The sequence below is a fragment of the Xiphophorus hellerii genome, chromosome 22 (assembly GCF_003331165.1).
Source record: "Xiphophorus hellerii strain 12219 chromosome 22, Xiphophorus_hellerii-4.1, whole genome shotgun sequence".
Classification (NCBI taxonomy): domain Eukaryota; kingdom Metazoa; phylum Chordata; class Actinopteri; order Cyprinodontiformes; family Poeciliidae; genus Xiphophorus; species Xiphophorus hellerii.
Window position 1 is genome coordinate 29,006,319 of NC_045693.1, and position 27,173 is coordinate 29,033,491.

General features: G+C 38.1%; 1 protein-coding gene and 1 long non-coding RNA gene across 4 annotated transcripts in view; both read left to right on the top strand.

The window, feature by feature from the left end:
* Positions 1 to 20,003, top strand: part of nrg3a (neuregulin 3a) — a 519,285-nt gene extending 499,282 nt beyond the window's left edge. For all 3 annotated transcript variants that reach the window (XM_032553044.1, XM_032553045.1, XM_032553046.1), the window contains 3 exons: positions 6,471 to 6,574; positions 9,368 to 9,538; positions 18,284 to 20,003. In XM_032553044.1, coding sequence (XP_032408935.1) covers positions 6,471 to 6,574; positions 9,368 to 9,538; positions 18,284 to 18,911 — 903 coding nt within the window. In that variant the 3' untranslated portion in view covers positions 18,912 to 20,003. The remainder of the gene's footprint in view (positions 1 to 6,470; positions 6,575 to 9,367; positions 9,539 to 18,283) is intronic.
* A 3,750-nt stretch (positions 20,004 to 23,753) lies between these two features.
* Positions 23,754 to 24,993, top strand: LOC116712611 (uncharacterized). The gene is made up of 2 exons (XR_004337590.1): positions 23,754 to 24,466; positions 24,609 to 24,993. It is a non-coding gene; the product is annotated as an uncharacterized LOC116712611 (long non-coding RNA).
* The last annotated feature ends 2,180 nt before the right edge of the window (positions 24,994 to 27,173 follow it).

Genomic DNA, 27,173 nt, shown 5'->3' on the forward strand with positions numbered 1-27,173 from the left:
CCCAATGATTTCAATTTTTTTCTAATGGGAATGCAGAATGCCTACATTTGTATGTGCTACATTCAGACTAGTACTCTACATAATTCAGTGTCTCTTTAGCAGTAAACATACTAACTTACTTTTAAGTGTAAATAAATTCAGGCAGTAAGTCATTTGGAATATGTAAATAATGACACATTTACTGACACCACACATTGTTCAGAAAAACAAAGATCATTTACATCAGAAATTAGCTTTAGCATAAAGGATCTTGTATGCAAATGATCTACATTTGTTTGTCTGAAGCATACTGACAGTGAGTCAACTAAATTCTTCTTCCTAGTCATACACAGCCGTCTGAATTTCTTCATGATTATAGTATGTGCTTTTATATGAGGTACTGGTTTCCTTTGACGTAGTTAACGGTGTCATTTGGATTGTGATTTCTGAGAGCATCCTGCAGTAGATAAAACTCCCAGATAGTTCAAATCATGAAAAGAGGCAGCTGAATGTCACAGCCAGTTGAGGGGATAAAGAAGCGAGTTTGTCTGATGAGCACTGCAGGGCTTTTTGTTGGAGGGATTTGATTAGGCACTGAATAACAGAGCAGCACTGAGCGAGTCACTCGTTTTCTATCAGTCATATTATACCACTCAGTCAGGAACTGTTCATGTCTTTAAACCTGGCGCAGCGCTCTGGGCTGTTTGTGTAGCAGGTAGTTACATTTACTCAGTTATTTGAGTAAATTTTTAGAGAAATAAATTTACTTTTGGAGTAGATGCACTGCGTTGTAGTTTTTACTTTTACTTGAGTAATATTATTATGAAATATTGCAACTCTACCCACCCAGTTCATTGCAGGGTCTGTAATTGATGAATCGAAATGAATCATATTTTAATCAAAAATCATACATCAACAAAATAAACATTTTCAGTTGAAACACCCTTTGTGCTGCTAAATGGTTGAATAAATAGACATATGAGCGCAACAGCAAACATGATTGTTTTTTAGTCTGTTATTTAGGACATTCAGTTTGATCTAATGTTATTTTCTATCTACTGACCCTTTTAAGAGGCTAAGAAGGTTAAGTAAGCATCATATATTGTTACTGGAAGTACTTTCCCAAGTTCTAACTTAGGTTCTGGCGTTTCTCTGGCGAAGCACAGAGTTTGTACCACATATTGTCTGGGATTATAGCCCAGTAGTTTAAAGTCGGGTTTTATTAGACCCTGACTAACACCACACAATGTGCCAAATGACTCCTGGCCTCACATCATCGATATGTGCAATATCTTAATTGCAAAAGTTGAATGCAATTATCCTATAATATTTTAAATGCCATGTTTCATGTTCTGCATACTAATGTGTTTGTTCACCATTTGAATGGACTCTAGATGCCTTATTGTATCCTCACCTGATGTATATTTTTAGTAGCTGAGATGGTAAATCTCACATAAATTATGTGTGAAATTGTGATGATGGATAAGAAAGAAAATATATGAAAAAGGTATCATAATTAATGTTGCTATTGTGTATTCATACACAAATCAGAAAAGCCATCTCCTGTTTGCACCAGATAGTCTGAGAGTGTTAGAAATATTTCCACAGCCATACAGTGAGAGTTGGTCTCTATTACAGAGATTAATAATCACATTACACCACATGCAGACATGCAAACATTTCCATCAATACAAGCCATTCCATGCACCATTTGTCTGCCACCAATGTCCAGATTGAGCATGAAGTCCTAGTCAAAGTGATGATTACTTCCTGTTGAATCTATCTGCTCATGTTTTTGAATCTGTTCATTTAATACATTTATATTTATGCCCTTTAAAAGCTGTCAGTGGAGCAGGACAATTTGTGCAGACACGTTCCAGTATTTTACCCCAGGCAATCTTTCTGAAGCCTTAATCTGTTTTCAAACAGAAACAGAGTGAAACCTGATAGTCACTGCTCATTATTTGTGTGGAGGTGCAAAAACGACCAAAATTAATCAATCTACAAACTTTCATCAACTACTCAAAAGGTTACTGTAGTTGTATCCGTTTTTACAAAACATCAACTCGCTGAAGCACGAACGGATCTGTTGCTGGTGACGAAGCCGACGTTTTGGCATCACAATGCATCCTCCCACTGTTAAAAACTTTGAGTTTCCATTTTAGCACAGGCAGGAAGATGAACATCTCCTGACTGGAAGTTTCGGAATTAATTAGCAGCTTGAGGTTTGTGTGGTGTCAGAACACCAGAGAAAAACTGAGATGAGCCAAAAAGATGATGCTTGATGTCTCATCCCTCTCTGGGATGTTTCAAATTAAACCACCGGTGTCTAAATAAAGGTGCGTTGCTACAAAACTCAGTCAAATTCTGTACAGAACTAAAAGTATTCATTCCTATGTTTTTTTGTTTGCTTGTTTGTTTTGCCAGATTTGGATGTGCATTCCATGCATTTTTAGGAGCTGTATGCTACAGACTAATGAAAAGTGGAGCATATACCTGAGTGAAGTTGGCCCCCCACCTTCTTCAAATCAGACAAAATGGGTGTCAATCAACTCGACTCTGTTTGTGCTGGTTTGTGCAGCAAAAATTTCCGTTTGTGCAGCTTTGGCTTTGAAGATATTAATTAAAGTTTAAAGGTCAACCAGACCCCCCACTGTCATAAAATCAAACAAAATAGGTGTTGTACCAGTTCATTCTAAATAAGACCTAGACAGACACTATGCTGCCCCTTTAACCTCGTGCATACTGTAAATAAAAATCTTTTGATTTTTTTATCGTCCTGCATGTGGGTCAGAAAAGATCCTGACTGCCTCTAAACTTTCTTTGTTCTAAGTGACATCAAGTTATTCCTCAAACTTCTCCACTGAAAGTCTGTCTCTTATCATCCCAAACAACCTTTGACAAATCTGTCTTGTACGATTTCTTGTCCTGTCTTGATGTTTAGGCTTGTGAATCTTATCGGTCAAGCTTTATTAGAGTGGACACCTTATGCTGTACTACCAGACCCTATCGGTCGGTTTCAATTATGGTGGCACATGGGTTGACGCTGACTTCCAGGCCATTTAATGTTAATTGGAAATTTTCCTCAAGTCTCTTTGCAGTGAGTCGGCACATTTTCTTCTTCAAGCATATTTTACTTGCAACAATGTTAAATATTCACAGTCTAATGTACTCCAGTGTTCCTTCTGTCTTCAAAGCAATATGCAATTTAAAATGATGATGTTGTTTTTTTTACTTATTTTGCACCCTTTGTTTTACATATGGTTCTTTGTATTATCACTCTTTGTCTCTGTGGGCCCCTTCCGTCTGAAGCCTTGTCATGGTGAGGTTCTGTTGATCAGCTGTTAGGTGTCGTTTTGATCTCATGAAGTCAAAATGTGAGCAGCATGATGAGGAGGACCGAATAGCAATTCTGACTGAAGAAGGAAATCTATTAGCCAATTAATTGGTTGAATTCCTGTTATGATTTTTTTTTTTTGTTAAATTCCTTGTTAGGAAACAGTAAGTTGTGCAAAAAGCACTGAAACACTGATTGATTGGACACGTGAATTGCTGTAAGATAGTCAAGAGACCAAGACTTCTAAGAGTTAGATAAAGTCGGGACCAACACCAGCTTCCCACACAGCGACACAATAAAATGATGAAAAGTGCCTCTGAAACTGATCTGAAAGATCCATAGTTCTTTAAAAACACCTAGATATGAAACACTTAGAACTCAAATAAATGTAACCATCTCAACATGCAGCTTTCCTGTGGGGAGTTGTACGCAGTTGATATCAGCTAACGTTGATGTAACTTAATATTAGCTACTTTATGTCTCAGATTTTATAGAAAATAAATGAATAATTAGTTATTAGATTACAAGACTTGGGAATATCATGCCCTCAAAATATCAGAGGTGGTCAACATGGACTGACTTTATGAAGAGTTTCGTGTTTGCAGAGATGAAATAGAAAATGTCAGACAGGATGTAACAAAATCCACATGTGAAAAGTGGATGGCAAATTTCCAAAACATTGGGAAGGTCAACATTATAAACTTGTGGAGCATTTTTTTCATTTGTCTTCAGGGGGCCAGGCTTAAATGTTTTTATAGATCCTTTTATACCTAATAACTATAAAACAGCCATCAAAAAGAAACTATAGATCTCAGTGAACTTTGACCTTTCGCATAAAAACTTGTGTGGCTGAGTAAAAAGGCAAAAGCATGCTTTAATCCACTGCAAAAAAACCCCAAATATTCTAGACAATTCAATATGACCTTTATTCTATTTATGTCATTATTAACAACTTAAATTTAGGGAACGACATCAAACACACCAAACTAGGAATGAATTCTTTTGCCCTCAATACAGATGATTTAAAACACAGAATGTGATTTTCTCAATTTGTGAAAGCAAAAAAATGTGGATTCTTAAATTGTACTTACATACCTTCTATAAATTACACCAACCCATTTTACAAACACATTTTTGACTTTAATGAGAACATACGTCGTCATGGTTTAAACAAATTATCCTTCAAGCGCCTGAATCGTGGTCACCAAGTCAGCATGTGTGATGCTAATAAGGCTGTGTCCTGCAGAGTTTCCTCAAAGGGCATTGTGTCAGTGACAGCCCACTTAATCAGAGATCAAAACTGACAAGAAGGAAGTTGGAAAAAGTACTTTGGAGGACGAAATAGCACAAAAACATATCACTTGCCATATATCTAGGAGTTACACGGAGAGTGATGGTGAAATCTTGTAAAACAGAGAAGACTGTCACTCGGGCGCAGATTATACATCAAAAATATGTCCAGTAAGAGTAACACACAACATTTTGACATTTGAATTCCAAAAGTCTTAATAACATGTTTTCACTGCAGATCAGCTGGGTTCGTCTGCCTCATCTGCGCTGTTCACAGAACAGAATCAAAGAACTGCTTTGATTTCATTGCATGTGTTCTTAGAGACGTAGGAAGGCATAAAACCACCAGAGTTAATCCAGATGTATTCTGTCAAGGATTTAAGTAGGGTAGACATGATTAGGGAAAAAGGAAGGCAAGCCATAAAATAAAAGGTTATTGCTCATTTTTCCCAAATATTTCTCAATGTTTCACAGTACAAAAAAGAAATTAACATATTCATTTTATAAATTCTTTAACATATATTCGTATCTATGCTGTTTTTAACCTATTCTCAACCACTTAGCAATGGAATGACCTAAATTTATTCTAAACCTTTTTGGTTATAAATTATGAAAAGCTACCTGGTTTTACAACTTTTTTAAAAATAATTCCATTTGTCGTTTGATTGATTTTCATTTCTCTGACTTCCATTGCCACAAATGTGCGATTTTATCTAAATTTAATTACTAAATCAGTTTCTTTTGTGGAACAAATATGTACAACTGAGGACTATTGTTCATTTTTACCTACAGTCTGTTGTGTAGTCAAAGTTCTATAATAATGTATTTCTTTTCTGACCAAATTGTTGAATATATAGTAGCTGCTATCATATCTGAAATCATAAATATTTTTCAAAGAATTGTAACTCAACCTCAAGTTCTCGTGCTTTTCGTTTTCTCATCTATCGGCTGTTTCTTTTCTCAACACATTTTCACTTACCTCAGAATATAAAAGGACAAGAAAGAGACGTACATTTTCTATTTCTAATTAATGGTTAAATTTGTGTTAAATGTAACCATTAATGCAAGTAGAGGAGAAAGAATCAGGAGAGTGATTTTACGTTGCTTTTCTCTGATACGTTTAATGGAATATGTGTTGCTCAGTGTCATACAGTGGAGAAAAAAAAAATTAATAAAAAATTTAATAGTAAGATGTCAAACACTGTATTAATGTTTTCATATTTCTGAATGACAACACACATGTTTTAAGTTTCTGCCATTAGTTAAACTGCATTTACTAACAACTGAGACACACAACTTACAAACTTATAAAAGTGCTTCTAAAGTTTACAAAAATAATAAATGATTATCTATAAAGTGTCTTAACAATATACAGGATACAATAATATAATGTTTTATTTAAAAAAGAAAACAAGGTTTTCTCCGCTATTGTAATTAGGGAACAGAGAATAACGAAGGTGATTTTAAGTTGCTTCTCTCTCAGTAGTTTAATGCAATGAGAGCAGAGCGGATGTGGAACTACCGCTCAATCCCAGAAAATCTTACTAGCCGATTACTGTACGGATTGAAAGTTTCTTAAATAAAATAATACAAACATTTATGCAACATGAAAAATAAGTTTTTAACAATCTTCTTGTTGTATTTAAATTGTTTATATGAATTAATGCTTGTTCTAAACTTTTTTAATGTTATGAAATCATTAAAAGTTTTAGGATATCCCAGGACAGCACTGGAGAAAAAACAATCATCCTTCAACCTATCACATTTGCACTCACAGAATCAAGGAAATCAGAGAAGGTTGAGGAAATCTGAAATTGATCTGCAGGATTTCTGATAACTTGTTTTCTCTCTTTTGTGTTTCCAGTACTGCAAGCGTTCCCCCACGTCTCGCCAGGGAAGTGTGTGTGAGTCCAGCTTCGTCTCCGCCCCGCCGCCCAGCGGCTCCAGAGGCGCAGCCAGACATCACCGGTAAACCATTTAGCTGCTCCCACATTCTGAATTGGATGTGACTTTTCTTCTCGCTTCAGGAGGGAATGTAGATTATTATTATTATTATTATTTTTTTACCAACAATGAGGAACTTCTGTGTCTTCCCTTGTAATCAGCATGGACTCAGTGAAGAGGGGAAATTGAATTATCCACATTACAGTGCCAGCAAGGCTAATTGCTGATTTTCAGAAGGATGATGGTAATTATAATTAAAGCTATAAACACTTTAACAAGCATATCTATAGCAGTCATGAGTGCAGTGGAAATGGAACAGAGACAAAACAAGAGCCGGCCAGCGCAGACATGTAAGAGCTCAGAAACCTTTTCTCATGCTGCTGGCTGGGCTTTGACATGGCAAAACACACAAACACACACACAGAAATGACGACCTGTATCAAATCAAGGTTTCTGTTAGAATGCACAAGAACAAACCAAATAAAACATTTTCTCCCAGTTTGACACGCGGTGATGCTGAGAAAATGCAACATGGTAACTTTTTATAAAAGCTGAACATGCTGAGTGGTTTTTCAACATAATCCAGGTTTGTGCTCCACATTAGTTCTTAGCAGAAATATAAAAATCTAGTTCAGCACCACAAGATGAGAAAGGTAGACTCAATGTGTTTGACAAAGAAAGACTTTGTATTTTTTGAAGTGTGATGTTGCGGTGCAGTTAGCATTCCACCTGAAGTGGATACTTCCTTTACCAATCGCTGCTTTTGATAGGAACCAACATCAGTTTTTTGTTCTCTCAAACATAGTTACAAAACTTTAACAGCTGTTCATAAAAGGCTAAATCTACTTTTTTAGCTTTAGCTCCCCCACTCAGCTCCTTCAGACTACCAGCAGCAGGAATTAGCAAACACCTCATATAACCACATATCTGCAATACTCCTATTTCTGCCTGACACTGTCCAGCAGTGTTTAAAGTTTCTATATTTTTCAACAGTACAGACCCACTCAACAACTTAGAATATTACTGGAAGCTTAATTTATGAAATTTGACTGCGTCCACTCAGCATAATTGCTAAACTCCTACAAGATCTGTTCTTTATTTCCTCCTAAAATCACTCTCTCTTTCAGAAAGGTAGCGTTAATTGCAAACATTTTGCAGTTGAAACAGACAAACCTGAGCTTGAATTATTTTTGTTGGAAGCTGGTCTCTGCACATTTGAGAAAAATCTGATGTTTTGGGGGTCTTACAACTTTGTAACAACAACCGCTACTCACCAGCTGTGTGTCCATTACCTGTTAAAATAATAATTATGCTTTAACTAAATACGCCAATTAAGAAAAAAACAAACGCATTTTTCAATTAGAAGGTTTTGTGCTAGGATGAGGTGATTCTTCAGCCAAATCAAAATAGACATATTTTGCAAAACTGCAACCAAAACACTTTTTTCACGTCCCACGATTGCTGTGATCAACAACCGGCTGTTACTACTGGCAAAAACCACAAAGAAGACAACAGGTAGTGGTAGGAAGAGGATGTTGTTTTTTTTATTATTATTTCAAAAAGTTAATAAAAAATTGCGTGACATTCTAATGTGTTGAATGTTAGAATGCTGACTAAATTGCTGGCTAAAATTTTCCCAAAATGCAGCACATGTAGTGCTGCATTTTGGGTCCCAAGTACACGGAACTTGTTGCTCCAACACCTGAATGAGATGCCAAAGTCTCCTCTGATTGGCTGATAGATGACTGTGAAGCTGGAGGTCAGTTTAGTGTATTTGTTTCTTGTTAAATGAATCCAAACTCAACCTCAGGATGACCGGGTAACGATGATTGTTGAGGTGCAGCTGCAGAGGGAAAGGCTTCCCAAACTCCTGTATGTCCTGGAAGAAATAAGGAAGCTACAGGATGTTGGCTGCCCTTCATCTACTCCTCCTGATCATCATTCAAAGCAATACGCTGAGCTTATCTGACATCTTGACAGATACATCTGTCCAGGTGTGAAGCTGGAAAAAAAATAGTATTCTCTAGACATGTCTTTTGTTTCCCAGCAACTGGTACCAAAATGTACACTCTCAACATTTTTCTAAATGAAGCAGTATAATACTGAAAGGAACAAACAAAATATTAGTTCATTTATTAGGATTTGCTAAGATTAGCAAATTAATAAAACTAAATGAACTCAGTGAAATTTGAGAATCATCTGTTGAGTTAAAAATCCAAAAGTATAGGGTTAGGGTTATAAAAGATACACCATATTCTCATCAATTGGTTTAAACTTCTACAACAAAACCGAAAATCACAAAATGACTTGATCATTAATTATTATGCTAGAAACCATGGACATAATACTAATAAATTGCAACATGGTGAAGCTCAAATGTAATGATATTACATCAAGAATATCAGATTTAGAGAGTCAATGGAGAAAAATGACCAAAACAGCAGCTTCAACAAATTAACAATTTTCTACTGTTCACCATCATTTAAGAAAATGTTGTTCTATTTAAATCTGTTTCATTCAGGAAAAAATCTAATTTAATTGGGTATTTTCAGCTGAGTTGAATTCTTTTACACTCCTTAGAGTAATTTACTTTCCAGCTGTTTCACAGAAGCATTGGTGTCATCATAATTCGTGAGTGCCAGATTTGTTTCCCTGGCAACGGCGCTGGTTGCTTTTGTACAAATGTTAAGGTCAAACTTCACCATTATCCAAGAAGTTACACTCATTCCAATGTATTTCTCTGTCATGAACAGAAATATTGCATTAAAAATATGATTTTAATTGCTGAGTTTTAATAATATTTTATTTCTCGTACAGAAGCAGCCCTGAGCAGAGAACCCGCTCAGCTCACTGGTCAACTTCTCGCAGAACGCCTCCTATAGCCAGAGGACGGCTAAACCCAATTGGAGGATCCAAGTTTTCAGGTCCTGCCTACGAACACCTTCAGGAAGTAGACCCATCTGAAAAGGAAACAGAAGCACAAAAAAGGTGAGAGCTGACCAGCTGCACTGTCACCTTTGTCATCTCTTGCCACCTTTCAAACACATGTTTCAGTTCACTCAGTTTTAGAAATATTTCTATTTGTGTTTTTTTCCACTACTGTTCATTTACTGGAGTAACACAAAATGACCGCAGGCCTATTCAGAAATATATCTGTTTGTATATGTGGGCTGATTTGGAAGTAAGAGCAGCTTTTAAAGCGAAGACATTTTTAGGTTCTATTCACACCTCCTTCTCTTTACGTCTCCACCGCTTTTCTGTGCCATTTCCTCTCGACGCTGACTCAGTCCAATGAAAACCATTAAACAAAAAAATACAGACCTGTCACACAAAAACCTTTGGATCTCATTTCAAGCATGAATATTTTTAAAGTTAATCCTTTAGAAATGATTTTTGTTTTAACTTAAAGAAGAATCTGAATGTTTAGCACCCTCTGTTCCTCCTCATCCTTTTGTTTTTATCTGTTCTCCTGAGCCTGGGTGGAAACAGGGTGGCTTCACATTGCCGTCTTCACATAGTGTGACGATGTGGCTGAAAGGAAACGCTCAGGCTGGGGCTTTAAGAGACACAGAACGCCTGCCTACTTCTCCGGGTCTTCTTGTTACACCTGCCTTAAATAACAGGATCAGCTTTTTTCTCATTGTTGTGGCTTAGCAACAGTAATTAAATCACACTTCACATAAACCTGGTTAGCAAGCACAAAGAACCTGTGTGGAAACAACTCCTTGTGAAAGCCTGTAGAATCCATGTATGTAGCTAGATACAAAGTGATCCTGGATAAAAACCTCTTACAGCCTGAAACAGACCTGATGCTACAGAGTACAGACTCTTCCCACTCCGACACAATTTGGTTTTTCACGTCCGGTGATCTTTCTATGGATCACAGGATGTGTGAGAGTGAGTTTTCACATGGGATGTACTGGACATTCCACCACCATTAAGCAAAGCTGGTCAGGAGTAAACTCATAGCTGCTCCAACAACATCACTGTTTCACCCTTTAAATTTTCTGTATTTCTGAGCTCCTATCATAGGTAAGTACACTAAAGATTTTAATTAGCATTTTCCCTTAGTGGATGTCCCTTTGCCACCATGTCTCACTTCCCGTGTCACTCATGACATTCCTGTCAAATTGCTGCATAGTTCTGACTAAAGCAGAACCCCGGGTCAATCTTGATCAGACTGTCAGAGACTTAGTCATTGGAAGTCACTTGTGGTCTGCGAGGCCCCAATAAATATAACATGTTCTAATTGTTGCAAATGTCATCTGACCCGATTTTCTGACACATCAGATGCCAAAACCTGTCTGGTGCGTATTGACCTTAGGCAGGTAAAAAGAAAAATAAGCCAAGAGAATATTTTTTTGCAAACCATTGGAAATAAAAGTAACTTTTTGATATTGAAGGTTTAACTACAGACAAGCTCTCCAGTCCTTCACATAACTTAAAGTGGGATAGTTTGGTTAAGAGTCATTGGTGCAGGACTTTCCATTGAGATATTTGTCCAAACTTCCTCCAGAAACTGGATTTTATTCTGGGATATCACTTGATAATTACAATGTTGAAAATGTGTGATCAGAAAGACTGAAAAGTATAATGCTATATATCAGCGGTTTTCAAAGTGTGAGGCGCGCCTCCCCTAGGGGGCGCCAGAGCACTTTAGGGGAGGCGCGGTGCGAGGGAAAAAATAAACCGGAATGCAACAGTAATGTTGCCAATGTCTTGCCATGTTGCCAATTTAGTTAAAATCATAAATAAAATGAGTTACACATGATTCAGGACCGTGATAGAAAAAGAAAGGGTGCACATAGCGTGCGTAATTTTTTTTTCTTTGTATGCCTCCGCTCTTTCATACAGCACGCTCTTTTAGCTCGAGATAAATTGTTTAGATGAGCCACAAAAAGAGCTCCACGATTTTGCAACTGTTTAGGTTTTTGATTTATTTTTTAATTTCAAGGAAATGTGCAACATTTACAGATGTGTTCCAAAGATCTGATCAAAATGTTTTGTTAAGATGTGAAAACACTGTTGGTATCTCAAACATTAAACTCAGAATGTCACATGTAACGTTTGTTTGAGAAAACGGTTGAAAAATGAGTTTGGGTTGTTCTTATCATTAGAAAAATGAAAAAAGGGCGTATTTGCCATACAAAGGCCCTGATAAAATAATTAAAATGGGAGGAAATGTTTTAAAATGTTCATGTGTTAAATTTTATTCAGATAAAGTGTCATTTTAAAAGATGAGATGGTTCTAAAATAAAAGCAATTAGAAGGTGTTTCGTAGTGGCATTTGTTTGTGTGTGGGTTGATTATTGGGGGGGGCAGCAGGCATTGTGCTCCTTGGAGGGGGGCTCACGCTTTCATACTTTGAAAACCCCTGCTATATATCATAACAATAACCAAAAATGACACTCATTTGTTGTAAACTTTATGGTTACATTTGAAAATGTTATGTAACCAGGTCCTAGTTTTATGTAAATAAGCCGTATCTTAATGACACAGAATAAAATCCTGGCTCTGCATTCGAGTTCAGATCAAAAAGTCTTTAAAAGTAAGACTTGTTTGCCAAATGAAATGCAACAGCCAAGAGAAATCCATCAGTTTTTTTTTCATCCAGTAATAACTGACAGCAGTGATGAGACTTATTTCTTTCAGACTGAGATAAACGAAACAACCTCTTGGTCTCCGAGCCATTTGTGTCGGGACCACCTGCAGAGAAAAGATGGGCTCATCCCCTCCCCTCCTGGCTGCCTGCCTGCCTGCTTTCCCCTCGGATCGCTAGCTAAAGTGTGCAGCTCTATTTCTCTCTGTTTGGACACGACTCTTAAAGAAAGTTGAGATTCTGCTAGAGAAAGTCAAGTGAAACTTTCTTTTTCAGTGTCGCAAATATTTTTGTTTGTAGAACAAATTTAATTTGCTAATATACCTCTGTGAAATGGGACACACCTTAAAGGAAAACCCCGTCAATGTATCATGTAAACAATGACCTGTTATTTTTCTTTGTTAAAAATGAAATGCAATAATATCAAATTTAGTACACCGAAATGCCTTATTATTGGCCTTTAATAAATTTTCATTGTAACCGTAAAATACTCTGCAGTAGAATATAATGACAGTACATAATTTTCAAAAAGTATCTAATTAACTATAGGTTTTATAATAATTGCATTTTTATTAAATAAAAAGACTATATTTTATTAAATGTTAAAGACTTTGATTCAAAATCTTTCAATTCCAATTAAACGTTGCGATTTGACTCAGTCAATAAATAGATGGTGTGACTTTCATAGTTTAGTTTATCCAGCTGTATATCTGGGTGTCTAAAGACACCGAATTCTTCATACTGTTTTCTAAATCATTCATTCATGACTAGGAAGAGTCTCGACTTGTCAGATTGGGGAGACATTTCTTGATCTCTTTAAGAAATAAGTTTTTTAAATAGTTTCTTTCTGTTTGTTTGTTTCTTCAACAACTCTTCCCTCGGAGGAGTTGTGTGCTAGCAGGACCCGTTACGGCTTGGGTGTGATGAGTTCACAGATAAAAACGATTGGATTTTTTTCTGTTTTCCCTGCCAACCTGTCAGGGTAAATCAAGGTGAAAATGAGTCAGCAACCAACATATTGTATTTCTGTTTTGTAACTGTGGAAACAGAAATCTTAACAGATTAAAAAAGGACTTGGCAAACAGTAGGATTGTTGGACATCAGGGTTAAGCACCGTTTCTTGGCTTTTCCCTTTCTCTTAAAAGAATAGTAGCAGAAAACATCAAACTAGACCTTACGGTTGATCTCCTAAATATTTTCAACTGAGAAATACACAAATATGTTACAAATTGTAGGTAAACAAAATAGCTGAACCCCTAAAACATTCTGACGTATAGACACGTTGCATGTTGTTGTTTACATCCAGAAAATGTGTGTGTGCAAACTATGCTGGGCCAAAAGGTCATTCTTTTACTTGCCATCTGTAGCAACATTCCCTACCCTAAATGAAATCTGGAGATGTAGGGATTATTAATTTAGTGTTGGACACCACAGCAAAAGAAATCGTGCAGAAGAAACATTGAAGAACAATTCAAATCCATTCGTATTTTTCTTTCTCTCTGTGTTGGATGTGCTACACACAGACCTGTTGCCGTAGCAACTGACTATCGACAACACATATGTTGTGTCATAACACTAATGTATCAGGATTCAGCATCAAAGAACATGCAAACTTTTTCCACACAAAGAACAGAACATTCAGTCCATTACAGTTTTATGTTTTCAGGCTTTATGTTTATATTGCAATTATTAATAAGTGACCGTCTGGTTGATAATTTAAACACCTACTCTACTGATGATTAGTAAGAGAGTTGGTGTGGGATTCGTCTTTTTTAAGCGAATCAAAACAACGAATTCTGCTGCATCTACATGTTAAGGTTGTGAAAGTCAAGCTAGCATAACTGACCTACGTCCCTCTCTCTTGTTATTTTTATTTTTTATTTTTTTTATGAAAACCTTTTCCTGACCTGTGAAATGTGACACCTGTGGGCCTTTTTATCTAATTGTTGTGGTATTAACAATTAGTAGCAAAGCACTGCGACCATTTTTGTTTTACACTTCATGGTGCGCTATGTTGACAACTTGACAGCTAAAACGAATGATAGTCATCGTCAGCGTGATCTTGCTCATGTGATGTCACATTGCAATGTGTCTGTTGATACAGGAAAACTGTCTGTCAAAGGATTTTACATGAAGAATATTATTTAAACGTAATGTTATGGTCAATGCTTACTTCAAGGTTCTGTTTCAGACAGGATGTCCTGTAGGTGTTATCTACATTTAGGCACATCAGGAAAAAATTCCAGATACAAAAACACACACCCAAATCATACAGTCTGTGCGAACAGATGAGCATGCACGCTTATTCTGATCACACACTTGTGCTTTCGGGGTCACTAACTCACACACTCTGGATCCATGGCCCAGCCATCGACTCATTCATTGTCTCAGAGACAGGATTTGTCAGAACGGCAGATGGACGGACAGACGGCCAAATCCCTTTACTGTAGCATTGTTGCCGGGGTTGCCATGGAGGCATCTGACCATGACTGCGTGGAAACAGAGAAACATAGAGAACCAGAAATAGCAGGGAGGAGAAAATCCAAAAATACAGAAACATTCAAAGAAGGATGTAACAGAGGAGTGTGCAGATAGTTTATGACAGTTAGAAAATGTGCTTAGAAATTAAAAAATGATGGTGGCTTCTTTTTATCCCTGATTTAGAAGCCTGGTGTTATCTCAGCAAAATGGCTGACAGGGAGACAGAAAAATTGTTACGACTATTTTAAGATAAATCTTTTGCCCAACTGACTGATGAAGAAGTTGGGTGCCTCTTTATATGCTTGTTTTTTCTTCTTTCATATAAGGAATAGCTTTTCTCTACTCAAGTCTGCCCCGTAAAGTGCTGTAAAAAAACACTTGAATGTATTTTCTCACACATTTATTGGGATTTTAAGTCGCACATCAAGGCAAAGTAGTTTACAAATGTGATAGTTTTAGAAGCCCTTTTCAATGCAACCACAAAGTCTTTTGTACATCTACAGATTGAATGTTTTTACTGATTTTTCAACATATTTCAAGCTCAATCAGATTGGAAAGAAATAGTAGTAAAGGACTGTAGTTTTAAGGCCGATCACTGATCTTTACAAAGCCTTCCAACAAGGCACAATGCTAATGACACGCTATTGGTTGGCCTTTGCAAAGCAGCCAATCCAGGTTGTTGGTAGTTCAACCAAAGGCCTGGTGTCGAGTTCAGCAGGTGAACAACACCTACGGCAATGAGAACCGATTTCTGTAGTCTCACACATTCCAAAATAATCTTTAGGGCAACAGATGAATGAAACTGTTGACACTTCTACCTGTAATGAACTCCCGTTTAAGATAAAAGCCCGGTCACTTATCTTTTCCTCATTTGGACACAATCTCCATGGTTTTTTTGCAGGGTCTTTTTTTGCTCCAGCTGCTCTAACGTTGCCCTGCGGGTCTATATTTGAACTGCTCTTCATAGATTGTTGCAATCAGATTATGTTTCAACACATCAAAAGAGAGATTTGTCTGTGAATGTTATCTTGGGAATTAGCACCCTCTCATCATCCTCTCTTATCGCTTGCAGGATCCTCTCAGCGGGCTCCTCCAAATCTCCACTCTGCTTTTTTAGGAGCTTTTTTATGTCGGAAGGAGAGAAAAAAACACACAGCAGAGATAAAACAAGGAAGTGATTTCCCCAAAGTCTAAAAAATGTACCTTTAGACAACAGTGTTATTTTTAAATCAAAGATGGAAAAAGGAGATTTTGTGATGAGGATGAGAATTTGCAAGGGCGACGGAATGGACATTGTTGTTTTTGGGGAGTGTCACAAATGATTAGACAAAGATAAGAGCCTCTCCTGCAGATTAACACTGGATTTAGACATGGATAACACAGCGGGAAGCTGTTGGTCTTAGAAAGAGATTACGCCAGGAGTCGGTGCAGCCAGATCTGCACCTAGATACAGAGATGAGAAGTTTGTGGCAGCGGAGAATTGGGTTTGAAAAAAGAATCGGTTGGGCTCGTAGTGAAACTGATAAAGGACTGAGGTTGAGCTGGATGAATGGGTCAAACTTCACGGGACCCTGAAGGAGACACTGCATTCATTAATGCTATCTTACAAATCACAGTAACTTATTTAATTATCGAAAGATAAGGTGGTAATTTAAGGGGTTATCTTTGTTCAGCCAGCAGCTTCACCACTAGATGGCATCATTTGTTAAACTTGTCACGTTTATCTGGTGCAAGAAAATATGGTTTGGTCATGTAAGGACACCTTGAGCTGTTTGAGCCAAATGTTCTCCGCGACAAGAGTAACACCAACTACGTTTCCAAATTACACAATATTTGCACAATTTGACATTTCAAAATAAATTTAATGGAAACATGACAATTTCAAAAAAACTTGTTGTGACGCTGTGTTGAAGGGAATCTTTGGCCGTATCGACATTGGTTTACTTCACAAAACTGCAATGGAAACACTTTTTTCACATCACACAAGTCACATGATCAACAACTGGATGTTGCTACTGGTGCAAACCATGAAGAAGACAACAGGAAGTAGTCGGAGGACGACGGCATGGCATATCTTTAATGACATATCATGTGAACAAACTTATTCATGTGATTTTAATTGTGTTTCTTATTTTCTGGAAACACTGTAATTGTGAAATTGTGTTTTTGTGATATTAGCAGAATGCTGACAGATTTGCCCACATATATAATGGGAACACAGCCAGTACAATCACAACATCAGTGTTTATGACACTTACTTTTTATCACTACACTTTGTACAGTAACTGTACTTCATCATATTTTAAGTTCATTGAACAAACTGTGGGAAAATATTGTAAAATTAACAATCCCAAAAATACGTATATTTGTGGGTGGATTTAAACATCACCAACTGGAACTTATGCTGAAAACGATAAATCTAAATATAAATGGATTCTTTCTGTTTTGTGATGGTTTTACTAAATGATTGAGGCGTCACATAGTGGTTTCTCTGTTTAATATAAGAACAAACAGAATGTAACTATGTTGGCCGCCTGATTCAAGTCCTACACAAAAACAAGTACATAGCAGAACTAAAGTTAACTCCTGGTACTTAGCAATTATTAGTTCACTTAAATATTCACATTAAGGAATGGATTTACATATTACTGAGGATATGATAAAAACTAACTTAATAAATCTATAAATAAACTGGATAAATTTAGATGAAAAAAATAAAATAAACACCCACCTGTCCTGCAGGACAACATGACAACAGGGGCAAACAATTTAACAATAATACCACAGAAGAAGAAATAAGGAGGAGGGGCTCCTGATCTTAAAGTCACACGATTATAACAATGACAGAGTTTTCAAAGGTGTTACAGTCAGGTAAAGGAACAACCCGAAAGACAAAAAAAAGACATTTGTCTAATTATAACAAAAGAGAAATAAAACCCGGTTACATCAATTCTTATCATAGAAATTTCTCACGATAAATATATGTACACATGGAATCATAGATGATAGCTGAAGTAGCAGAGACTTAAAAAACAGCTCAAATGTGAGAAAGTAAAAATATTAAGACTTTTGAGACAATACAAAACACGATGGTGTCAGGTTTGCCGCGAGCGGTCAAAGTGTGACAATATAAAAGTCTGATTAAAAATCTTCTGCCCTTCTTGCAACCACACAGTCTCTAAACCAGATTCACAGAGCATTTTAAAGCAACTCTTAACCTGAAGTTACCTCACAAATCAACACACAATGCTGTCCTTGGCGGAGGCTCAGAGCCTCAGCTCCACTCTCTTAAAACTTGTTAAAATCAATAATGAGAAGAACTCTGTTGCCTCCTCCTTGTCTTTGTGAGAATTTTTGGAGGTTTGGGGTGTGGGGGTGTGTGTGCGTGTGTGTGTGTGTGTAGACTCAGATATAAAGAGATGAAAGAAAGATGTCAGGCTCATTTTCTTCTCCTTCCACATCCTCAGTTTTAGCCTGTAAGACGGCTGAGGGCGGAGAGCTGTATTCTGCGGTCGGCGTGGGAGTTTGAAAAGGCGATTGAGTTGAAAACACAGCAGAGACACAGTGACTTTTTCCCCACAGTGAAGGGTGGAAGTTTTCTCCAGCTGAATAACCTTTTCTCCCCTCCTCTCTCTCTGTCTTGTCTCTTTCAGGGTCCACTCCCAGGAGGAGAGCTCAGGCTGTGACACCAAACAAGATGCCTTTGTACATATGCAAACTCCTGTTTCCATGGAGACACAGTCGTCGGCGCTGCCTTGGTGTGGTAGCGCGCAGGTGCGCTCCCCTCCGCAGAGCAGCCGCAGCCTGAGGAGGCCCGGCCGCCGCCGCCACAGCCTGTCTCCGTCTCCGCCGCCGTTTCGCTCCTGCTCCATCCCCATCCCCATCATTCCTTCCGTTCAGGGTCACCATGACAACGAGGTGTCCTGTATGCAAACCAGCCCGGAAACCACCGAGATGTCAACAATCTGCGAGGAGGAGAGAAGGGACAAGGCGGCGCGCGCCCGGCCCTCCTCGTCCTCGTCCTACTTGTGCTCCTCTGCCGTCGGGCGGCGGCAGGAGGCGGCGGCTCTGCTTTTGGAGGAGGCGCAGGAGCAGCTCAGAGTGTTGGCTCTCGCCCACAGGAAGCAGGAAGAGGTCGGGAGCGGCTCGGCAGCAGCCACGTCGGCGGAGCCTCGAGAAACTGTTTGCTTCCTGAACCTTAGCGGCGGAAGCGCAGCGGGACTCGGCTGCGGCGGACCAACGCAGACCCAGCTGCTATCGCACAGAGACCCGGTCCAATGAGGCCGCTCCGTTTTCGGGACAAGCACTTTTTTTTGTTTTTGGTTTGATACTGTTGGCAGACCTGGTGTTCTGTATCTGTAAGATGTGAATGGAAAATGTCAATTTGAAAAAAAAAAAAAACATCACGGGAAATCCTATTAATATGCATACTGTATGGATACAAGTGTACAAACACTCTGAGTGGCCAACCTTCCACTGACTGACCGTATGGAAAAGAGAAAAAAATACCTTCAAGCTTTCATCAACAAAACACTTCTACTTAGACGAAAAGAAACCAAATAGTCTGTCAAATCCATGATGTTTTTAACTGTAAAAAGAATCTATAAATATATATATAAATATAAATATATATGAAAATAAATATATGGAATTTAAAAAGTGACCGAGTACAAAGTTGAAGAACACAGGAATGATATTTTGGTTTAGTCTTTATTTCTCCACCCTTTGTTTTGTATCTAGTCACACATTTGGTAACAAACAGCTTCGTGGTTGTTGCGCCGCACGTCCAGGATCCAGGAAGTCACCGTCGAAGGAGGAATCTCCTCTATGACCTCACCCCCTCTGCCTTTTAAAAAAAACTCTGACCCAGCCAAGAGTTACACTACTGCCCTCTGTGGTTTTCAACATTTTCCAGGATTTACGGCACAAGAGAAAAACAGGAAGGGAATCGGGGAGATAATTCAGCTTCCTGAGGGGGGAGGATTATAACTAACGCTTCTTTTCTCCGTTTTTGTTACAAAGGATATTTTCACACAGGCGCACACACACCCACTTATTCGTGCATTATTTACTTTGTTGGCTGGGTGTTTCACAATGAAAAGAACTGCAGGTGAAAGACGGACAGATCACAGGAGTTAATCTGATAGTTTTTTAGTTTGTTGTCCATTTTTAGTTACTAACGAACAATGCTGCTTTTCTGGGATTGATGGGGGATGAACCATGTTGTTTTGGTATTGAAACAAGAAATAAATGTCTCTATGTTGTATCCTAATGTATGAATTGGAAGCATTTGAATTTCTGTAAGAAGTCACAGCCCAATGTTTCTGGTGTCAAAAAAAATGGTTGCAGTTCTGGTAAAGATTTTTCAAAATATCACTTGGTTGGTTGATTGATTGAGACGAATGTCCACAACAGTGATAGGTTTTAAGCCTCTGGCTTAAAGACAAGAGCCAATTAAATATCTCCAGTTAACCTAAGCAGATTTTTCATCCACAGTACAGAGAAAAACAACTTAACTACAAATTTAAAGTTTTCCCATTTTGTCATCTTAGGACCACAATGTTCAAAACATATAGGTGGTATTATTTAGGATGGACCAACACAAATTAGTCCAACACTATGATGTGGAAGAAACTGATACTAACATTTACTTCACATTTTCAGTGCAACATTTTTGCACTTAAAAACCAACAACTGCTATATTCAACTAAGTGTAAGGCAAGTGTAGATTTTCTGACATGATGTCATTAAAATGCCAGATTTAACTGAATATTCTTTTCCCAAAAAGTTCCCTTTTATCTCATCAATGAACAGAACATTTGCCAATAAGTGCTGAATAATGTTAATCCTAGTAAGAAGAAGTTTTTGCCTTGGAAGTATCCCAGTGATTTTCACCCACTTTTTTCCTTATTGTTGAATCATAAACAATGAGGGTTCACCATGGGTTCCTTGTTTTCTTTAAAGAAATCAGAAAAGCCTAACAATGGGTTTGTTCCTCTATCCAGATGGACTGATGATGTCAGTAATCTTGTTTCTGTCAATGTTTTGTGGTATCTCATTAGAAAAAGGTTGATGGCAATGGCAAAATTCGAAATAACTAAAAGTTTTATGCTGGGTTAAGGTTAAGTTCTGACATAGTAAATGTCTTACCAGAGGCACAGACTGCAGTCTAAACCTTCAGCTTCCAGGGCAGAACGCTCCATTTTTCTGAGATGTGTGAAGTTTCCAACTTCTACATCTTATTACAGCCATGTGTAACATCAGCATTTGATGAAATTACTCTTTGTCTAGCCAAACCAGTAGGTGGAAACATCCCTAATTTGCTTTTTCAATTTTTTTTTTTTTTTTTTTCATTTGAAAATTTCTGTCAAAATGGCCATTGGATGGAGACACAGCTAGTGATTTTGTTCATCATTCCTTGAAATTCTTTACATGGCATCATGTTGTGTTGCATCTGAAGACCTTTCAGCATACTTTGTGTTTTAAGACAGTTTCCCTTTGAGAGGTTTCTCAAAGCCTCATCAGGCAGTAATAAGGCTTTGGTTAATGAAACTCAACTTGAGTTTATAATCTAAGCATCTGGTTTATCACATAGCTGGTTTTATTACCTGTTTTCACTTGATAACTTAAATCATAATTTGAAAACTAATTTTAGTATTTATTCAGGGTGCCATGTTGTGGAATTGTTTTTGAAATATTTGAATGTGACAAAGAAGCAAAAACATACAATCACGTTTACACAGAACTGTATGGGAGAGTAACAAATAACTAAGAGCTAAAACAAATCTATGTTTGGTTGTAACATTAAAATCTCTCGAGTTAATGTCTAAGCTTAAAAAAATTCAAGCATTTGTTTCTACCAACAGGCCCAACTCAATATCAACAGTGAGTGGAGCCACTCACCACAGAACTCTAGGAATGGTACATAATGGCCGCCCTGCACCAGCTTCACTCGTAGAACCGTCCACGCTGGGCTTCATTCAGGCTCCACAGTGGAGAAGCTGCTTCTCTAGAGTAAAGTTTGTAATGAAGGCTTACACTGCAGAGTCAAGGTGGTACAACCAGTTAAACCTGGGCTTCAACTCAATCAATTAAGTCCAGAGATCCTTTAGTACCAAAAGGTGCCACCGATTCCTTGAGTTTGTTCCCTGCTGGAGTCTGAAGGCAAAGTTTGCCATGGCTCATTAATTCTTGGCTGACTAGTCGGACTGGCTGTGTCTCCTGAGGCGCAGAGGTTTAATCAGGGTGAAAACAACTAACGTGGTTCCTCATCAGTTCAGCTCATTAGCTGTGTTTGAAGGGTTTTATTAATTTTTGCAAAGCACATTCGACTGGGGAGATGAGCTCTGTGCTTTTCAGTCAATTCAATAAAATCGGACTCAGAGGTCTGTTTCAAACTGCTGGCTTTTTAAAAATCCTTTCTTGTAAACAAAACTGCTTCATGCTACTTTTCTCCTTCTATGTCATCAGTCTTCCATTATTAAAGCTGCAGTATGTAACTTTTACAAAATGTTTTCCCCTATTTGTTAAAACTGTCACCATGTTGTGAGATAACCTGTGAAAAGATGCAGCTCCTCTGCCTTCTCAGTGCTAACCACAGAAATACATCGCTTGGTCAGAAACAACCAATCAGAGCGAGGGGGAGGGTCTTAGTGCTGTCAGTCACTACTTGTGCTGTATGCTGCTCACACCCTGACACTTGCTCTCTGCTACACTACAGCTGGCTGAACATGAACAAGGGGTGTGAATACTTTTGCAAAGCATTGAGTAAACAAATTCTTTACTCAATGAATTTTAAGTAAAGAAAATTTAATAAATTATAATAAAATTATTATTTTATTATAATTAAAATGACTAAACTTTGGATCAGGACACACTATTCAATGCATAACACTGTCTTTCTGACCCTTCGTCTGCATTTTTTTCAAATATTTGACTTTGTTTTTTTGAATAATGCTTTTTCTTTATCTATTTGCTGAAGTTTAGCATTGCTATGTAACAAATGTTGCTCAATTATCGATGCTTCTGATGGTGACTTACTCTGTGTAGGCTGCTGTCACGTATTGTACAACAACAGGGCATTACCATGACCTTCTGAAATGTCTCAATGTATGACATCTGCTGCTACTCTTTATTCTCTACTTGGTCTTTCGTTTACAGATCGCTCTCAAGAAAAACTGAGAGGCTGTAAACTCCCTGAGCAAAATATGAGAATGAGTCATGTCCCGTTGAGAGGCAGGCATTTATTGTCACCATTTCATGACAAAAGTTCTTACAACATCTTGAGAGAAAAAACTATTACTGTGGTCACGTAGGAACATCAGCACAGTATGTCTTTGAGTATCAGTAATTATAGAAGAGTGGAGGAAAAAGCTGATTTCCAGCAGACGTTTCTTCCTTCCTTTGAGAACTTCTATAAAACGTGTTGATGTGCGAGCTGTTGAACGTTCCTCACTTGGTAAATTCAACCCTGCTGGTTTAACATGATGAGAAACAGTGGAAGAAGGAATGTAGATGAGAATCTCTTTTTTTTAGTCACAAATTTAGAGAGCATATCTGCCTTTCTTTATGTTATCATTTTTATTTAAAGTGTAATGAGTTGTGAGAGGAGTGTGTGTTTGTATGTGTGCAAATGGGAATGTTTAAAAATGCACATACTGCAGATTGGAGGTATTCTTTGCTTTGCTGATTTCATTATGACTATTTTTATTCCTATACACAACTGGGAATATGAAAATAACTTTGCTTTTCAAACACCAGTAAAATAGACGTCCTCATATTTAAAGAAAGGAGACATTAAAATATACAGGAGGGAGGCTGGTCATTATGCAGGAAATGTGTGACAACAGTCACTGAAAATAGACTGTCAGTGTGATGCTAAATATAACCAAACTTTGTTCTCTCTAAACTGGACTTTTTGTCTGGACAATGATGGCCATGACATCTGTAAGCCTGCAGGGGCCTCACTCCATCTAAAAGTCTGCTACCACCCACTTTGTGTGGTTTAAGTGGAATCAAAGTCTGTGTTCTTGCTCTTCATCCCCTGATTGGTTACTCATCTTCTGCACGTCAGTTGGAATCAGCTTTTCTAGTCATACTGACAACTGAAAAATCATTACACATTAACCGCTTTCACCCAATCACACCAACAAACTTAGACACATTTATTCACTCATACACAGTCTGATTGGGATCTTGGGTTACATGTCTTGCCCAGCAGTATACCAACCCACAATGGAATCAAACCCATTTGGAGCATAAGACCACAACTCCACCCACTGAACCACCATCACCCTCTGTCTCTTGTTCTGTCCTGCATGATCAGCAAGGTGACATCTTATAAATCCTCAGGGTCCAGTTGGCATTGCCTTGACAGTCATCAAGGTACCGATTGGTGACTATTTCCATTCAAGTCCAATTATCAATGACTCTAATCTTGTTCAATCAAGGCCAATGCACTGATAGTCTTCAAGGGTCCTTTGAAGCTCCAATCTGTATTACCTCTCCAGTCTTCCAGAATGTGCTGCTTAAAGCCTTGGCAGCTTTTAAGGGTCTGATAAGGGAATTCTTGTCAGTCTTTAGGGCGTAGTTGGCAGCGCCTCGTTTGTTGAGCTGCCGTAATCTACTCTTTGTCATATCATGTTGAGCTGAGTACAGACACATTTTGTGTGTGTGTGTGTGTGGAGGGGGGGGGGGGGGGGGGGGGGGGGGTGACTTTTCCACTGCTGCAGAGCGAGACTAGCAGGTGCTGCTTCACCTGTTGCTGCTCATTTTAGTTCATCAGGAGGCAATATTTAAGGAGCAGCAGAACTAGAGAGGAATTGCCAGATATTTTGGTAATCATCTTCTTATTAACTTATTGGCTTCTACTTATTATTTATCCCTTGTCTTTTTCTCTCTGAGCCCTCTCCTTGTTTTACCACCTTATGGATTTCTGGAAGACTTCATGCCAACACATGTACATACTTGATTCTGCAGATTCTCCTGAGTCTTACACAGCTGCTCACTCTGCTTCCTGGAAGCCACTTCTCTACCTGTCTGCCCTCCATCACTGACAGCCACAGGACTTATCGAGAAACAACTTAAAAAGGAAGAATACAAACCCCATCATGCCCTCTGCTAACCTCAGCCACACAGTACCGACTCTTCAATGATCTATCATCATTTCACCAAGAAAGACTAAGAAAAACAATAACAGAAAGATTCTCCTCTTCTGCACATTTCCATCCTCACACCAGAACCAGACCAATCTATCCATCCTTCCCTCTTGCCACCTGCACAGAGAAGCTCCTGTGGATCAAGAAGTAAAAACAAAGTATTTTTTTTACTATTATTTCTGTCAGTAATAAACTCTTTTATTTGATTCAGTGGTCTGTAGTCATTGTTTCCAGCTCTAGTCTCATATCAAAAGGGCGCAGTTGGTGCCCTTTTGATATGAATTACATGACTATCATCTAACCTCAACCAGATATTACTTTCCTTTGATCTCTAATGGTGACGCGTTTGGTACTTTATGCAGAAATTCTAGAAATGTAACATGAGTTTTGTTGTACTTTATAATAGTGATGGACTAGATTAAATTTTATAATCAAGTTAATTGCAGGGTCTGCAATTAATCACATTTTATTTTGAAAATACATATCAAAAAAATAAGCAACATTTTTTATTCGAAAACCTTTTTGCTGTTAAATTCTTGAATTAATAAACATCAACTCAACAACAACTATATTTATTGTTTTTATTCTGTTATTTAGGTTAGTCAACCGTCAGATTGGTACAAAATGCTGTTCTACCCATCCAGAGTTTCAGGAACCTCTGGTTATTCATGGAACTTTAGAAATATGAACTGTAGACGCTAACATTAGTGTTACATTAGATTACATTAGTGACATTAGTGTTGGGGACGTCTGTGCTGTTGCTACATGTTTAGCATTAAGATGCTATTTTCAGCTAACTCCTACTAGCACAAAATGAACACAGAGATGGTTTATTCCAAAGTCTCCATCAGATCAGTTTCAGGCAGATTGAACCTCAGTGGCCCTTGAGAAGCTGCTTTGTCCTCCATCACTGCTGAAATACGTAAACACAAAGGATCCATTTCGAACTTTTATTTGTAAAAAAAAGAATGATGTTTTTTTTTAAATTTACATGTTGAACTCTGTTCTTAATTAAAATCAATGTTATAAATAATGCCTCAAAGGCCCAGTCTTAATTTATAACTGATTACACAGTCAGTTACAGTGGACCTTCGTGCGCTTCATGCTTCACGCTCCTGTTCTAGTATTTTGCCAGATATTTGATTCAACCCCAGTTGAACTATTGTGGGATAGTCAGTAAACAGGTATTAAAGACTGTTCTTAGCCACTGTCAAAACTCCAAGTAAGCAAATATTTGAAGTAAGAGTGTTTTCCTCCTGAATCGCAACACTCTCCTAAAGTTAATGCCACAGCAGACTAAAGCTGTTCTGACAGCCTCGCTTCCAAGACCTTTTATGTGAGGTTTTCCATAAATTTTTCCACCTGTCTGTGCTCTATTTGTAGGAGATATTCAGTTAAGCTTTGTCGCAATTTTATCCTCTGGCTGTGTGACTTCATTGTCCTGAATCCAAGCACAGCTTTATAGCCCCAACTGGAGTTTTGCTGCTTCAGCTCCCCTCATTCACATAAAAAAAAGTGTCAACCATTAGTATACTGTCTGCCAATGCATGTGTGTGAAAGACACCGATGGCAGCAATAGAGGTTAGAGCGTCAGGCCAAAGAGATAAGAGCTACAGCTTGATCCTCCAAAAACACTCCACTGGCAGAGCGTCCAAACCCGTCAGACCTCATCTGAACTGCAGCCAAATCAGTGTCACAGTCCAGATGATTATTTGTGTACCTTGGTTTAATCTCGTGAGCAAACCCTGCTTTCTTTAGTTCCTCACGGACGCGTACTGGTCTGCTCACAAAACGCCCAGCGGATTGGACAGATTGGTCGCAAAGAAAGAGAAGCAAAGAAAGAGCCAGCATGTCTGTAATCTGGGGTGGTTTTGTTTCAAAAAGCAGGATTCTTGAGTGTGACAGCAAAGCTAATCCCTGGAAGAAATGCAGGGCCTCTGGGTGTGAGATCTGTGCCAAGCTGCATGTTTGTTTGTTTGCATGACGTGACTGCTCATGTGTTCGTGTTCTTGTTTTCCAGAGCTGGAGCTCCCTCTTTGTCAACATCATTTCAATGATGCTCATCAGGCAGTCGCCTTTTTTAAAACCTTCAATCATGAAAAAACTGAGACAGATTTTCATTGGCGCAATGCAAATGTTGCTTATCTTATGTGTAAGCCCAAAATTATTCACACCCCTGAGAGATTTTTCCCAAAAATCCGTCCATCCAGCCATCCTGCAAAAACACTGAAGGTGACCAAATATTTCTGGTCTGCTGTAAATATCTGAGTCAGTTTGAACTAAGACAAAAGTAACTGATAAGTGACTTTTCAGCAAAATATAGGAGCTTGTTCTAAGTCAATCATTTCTTAAAATTGATGAAAAAGTATTTATCCTATTGATAGAT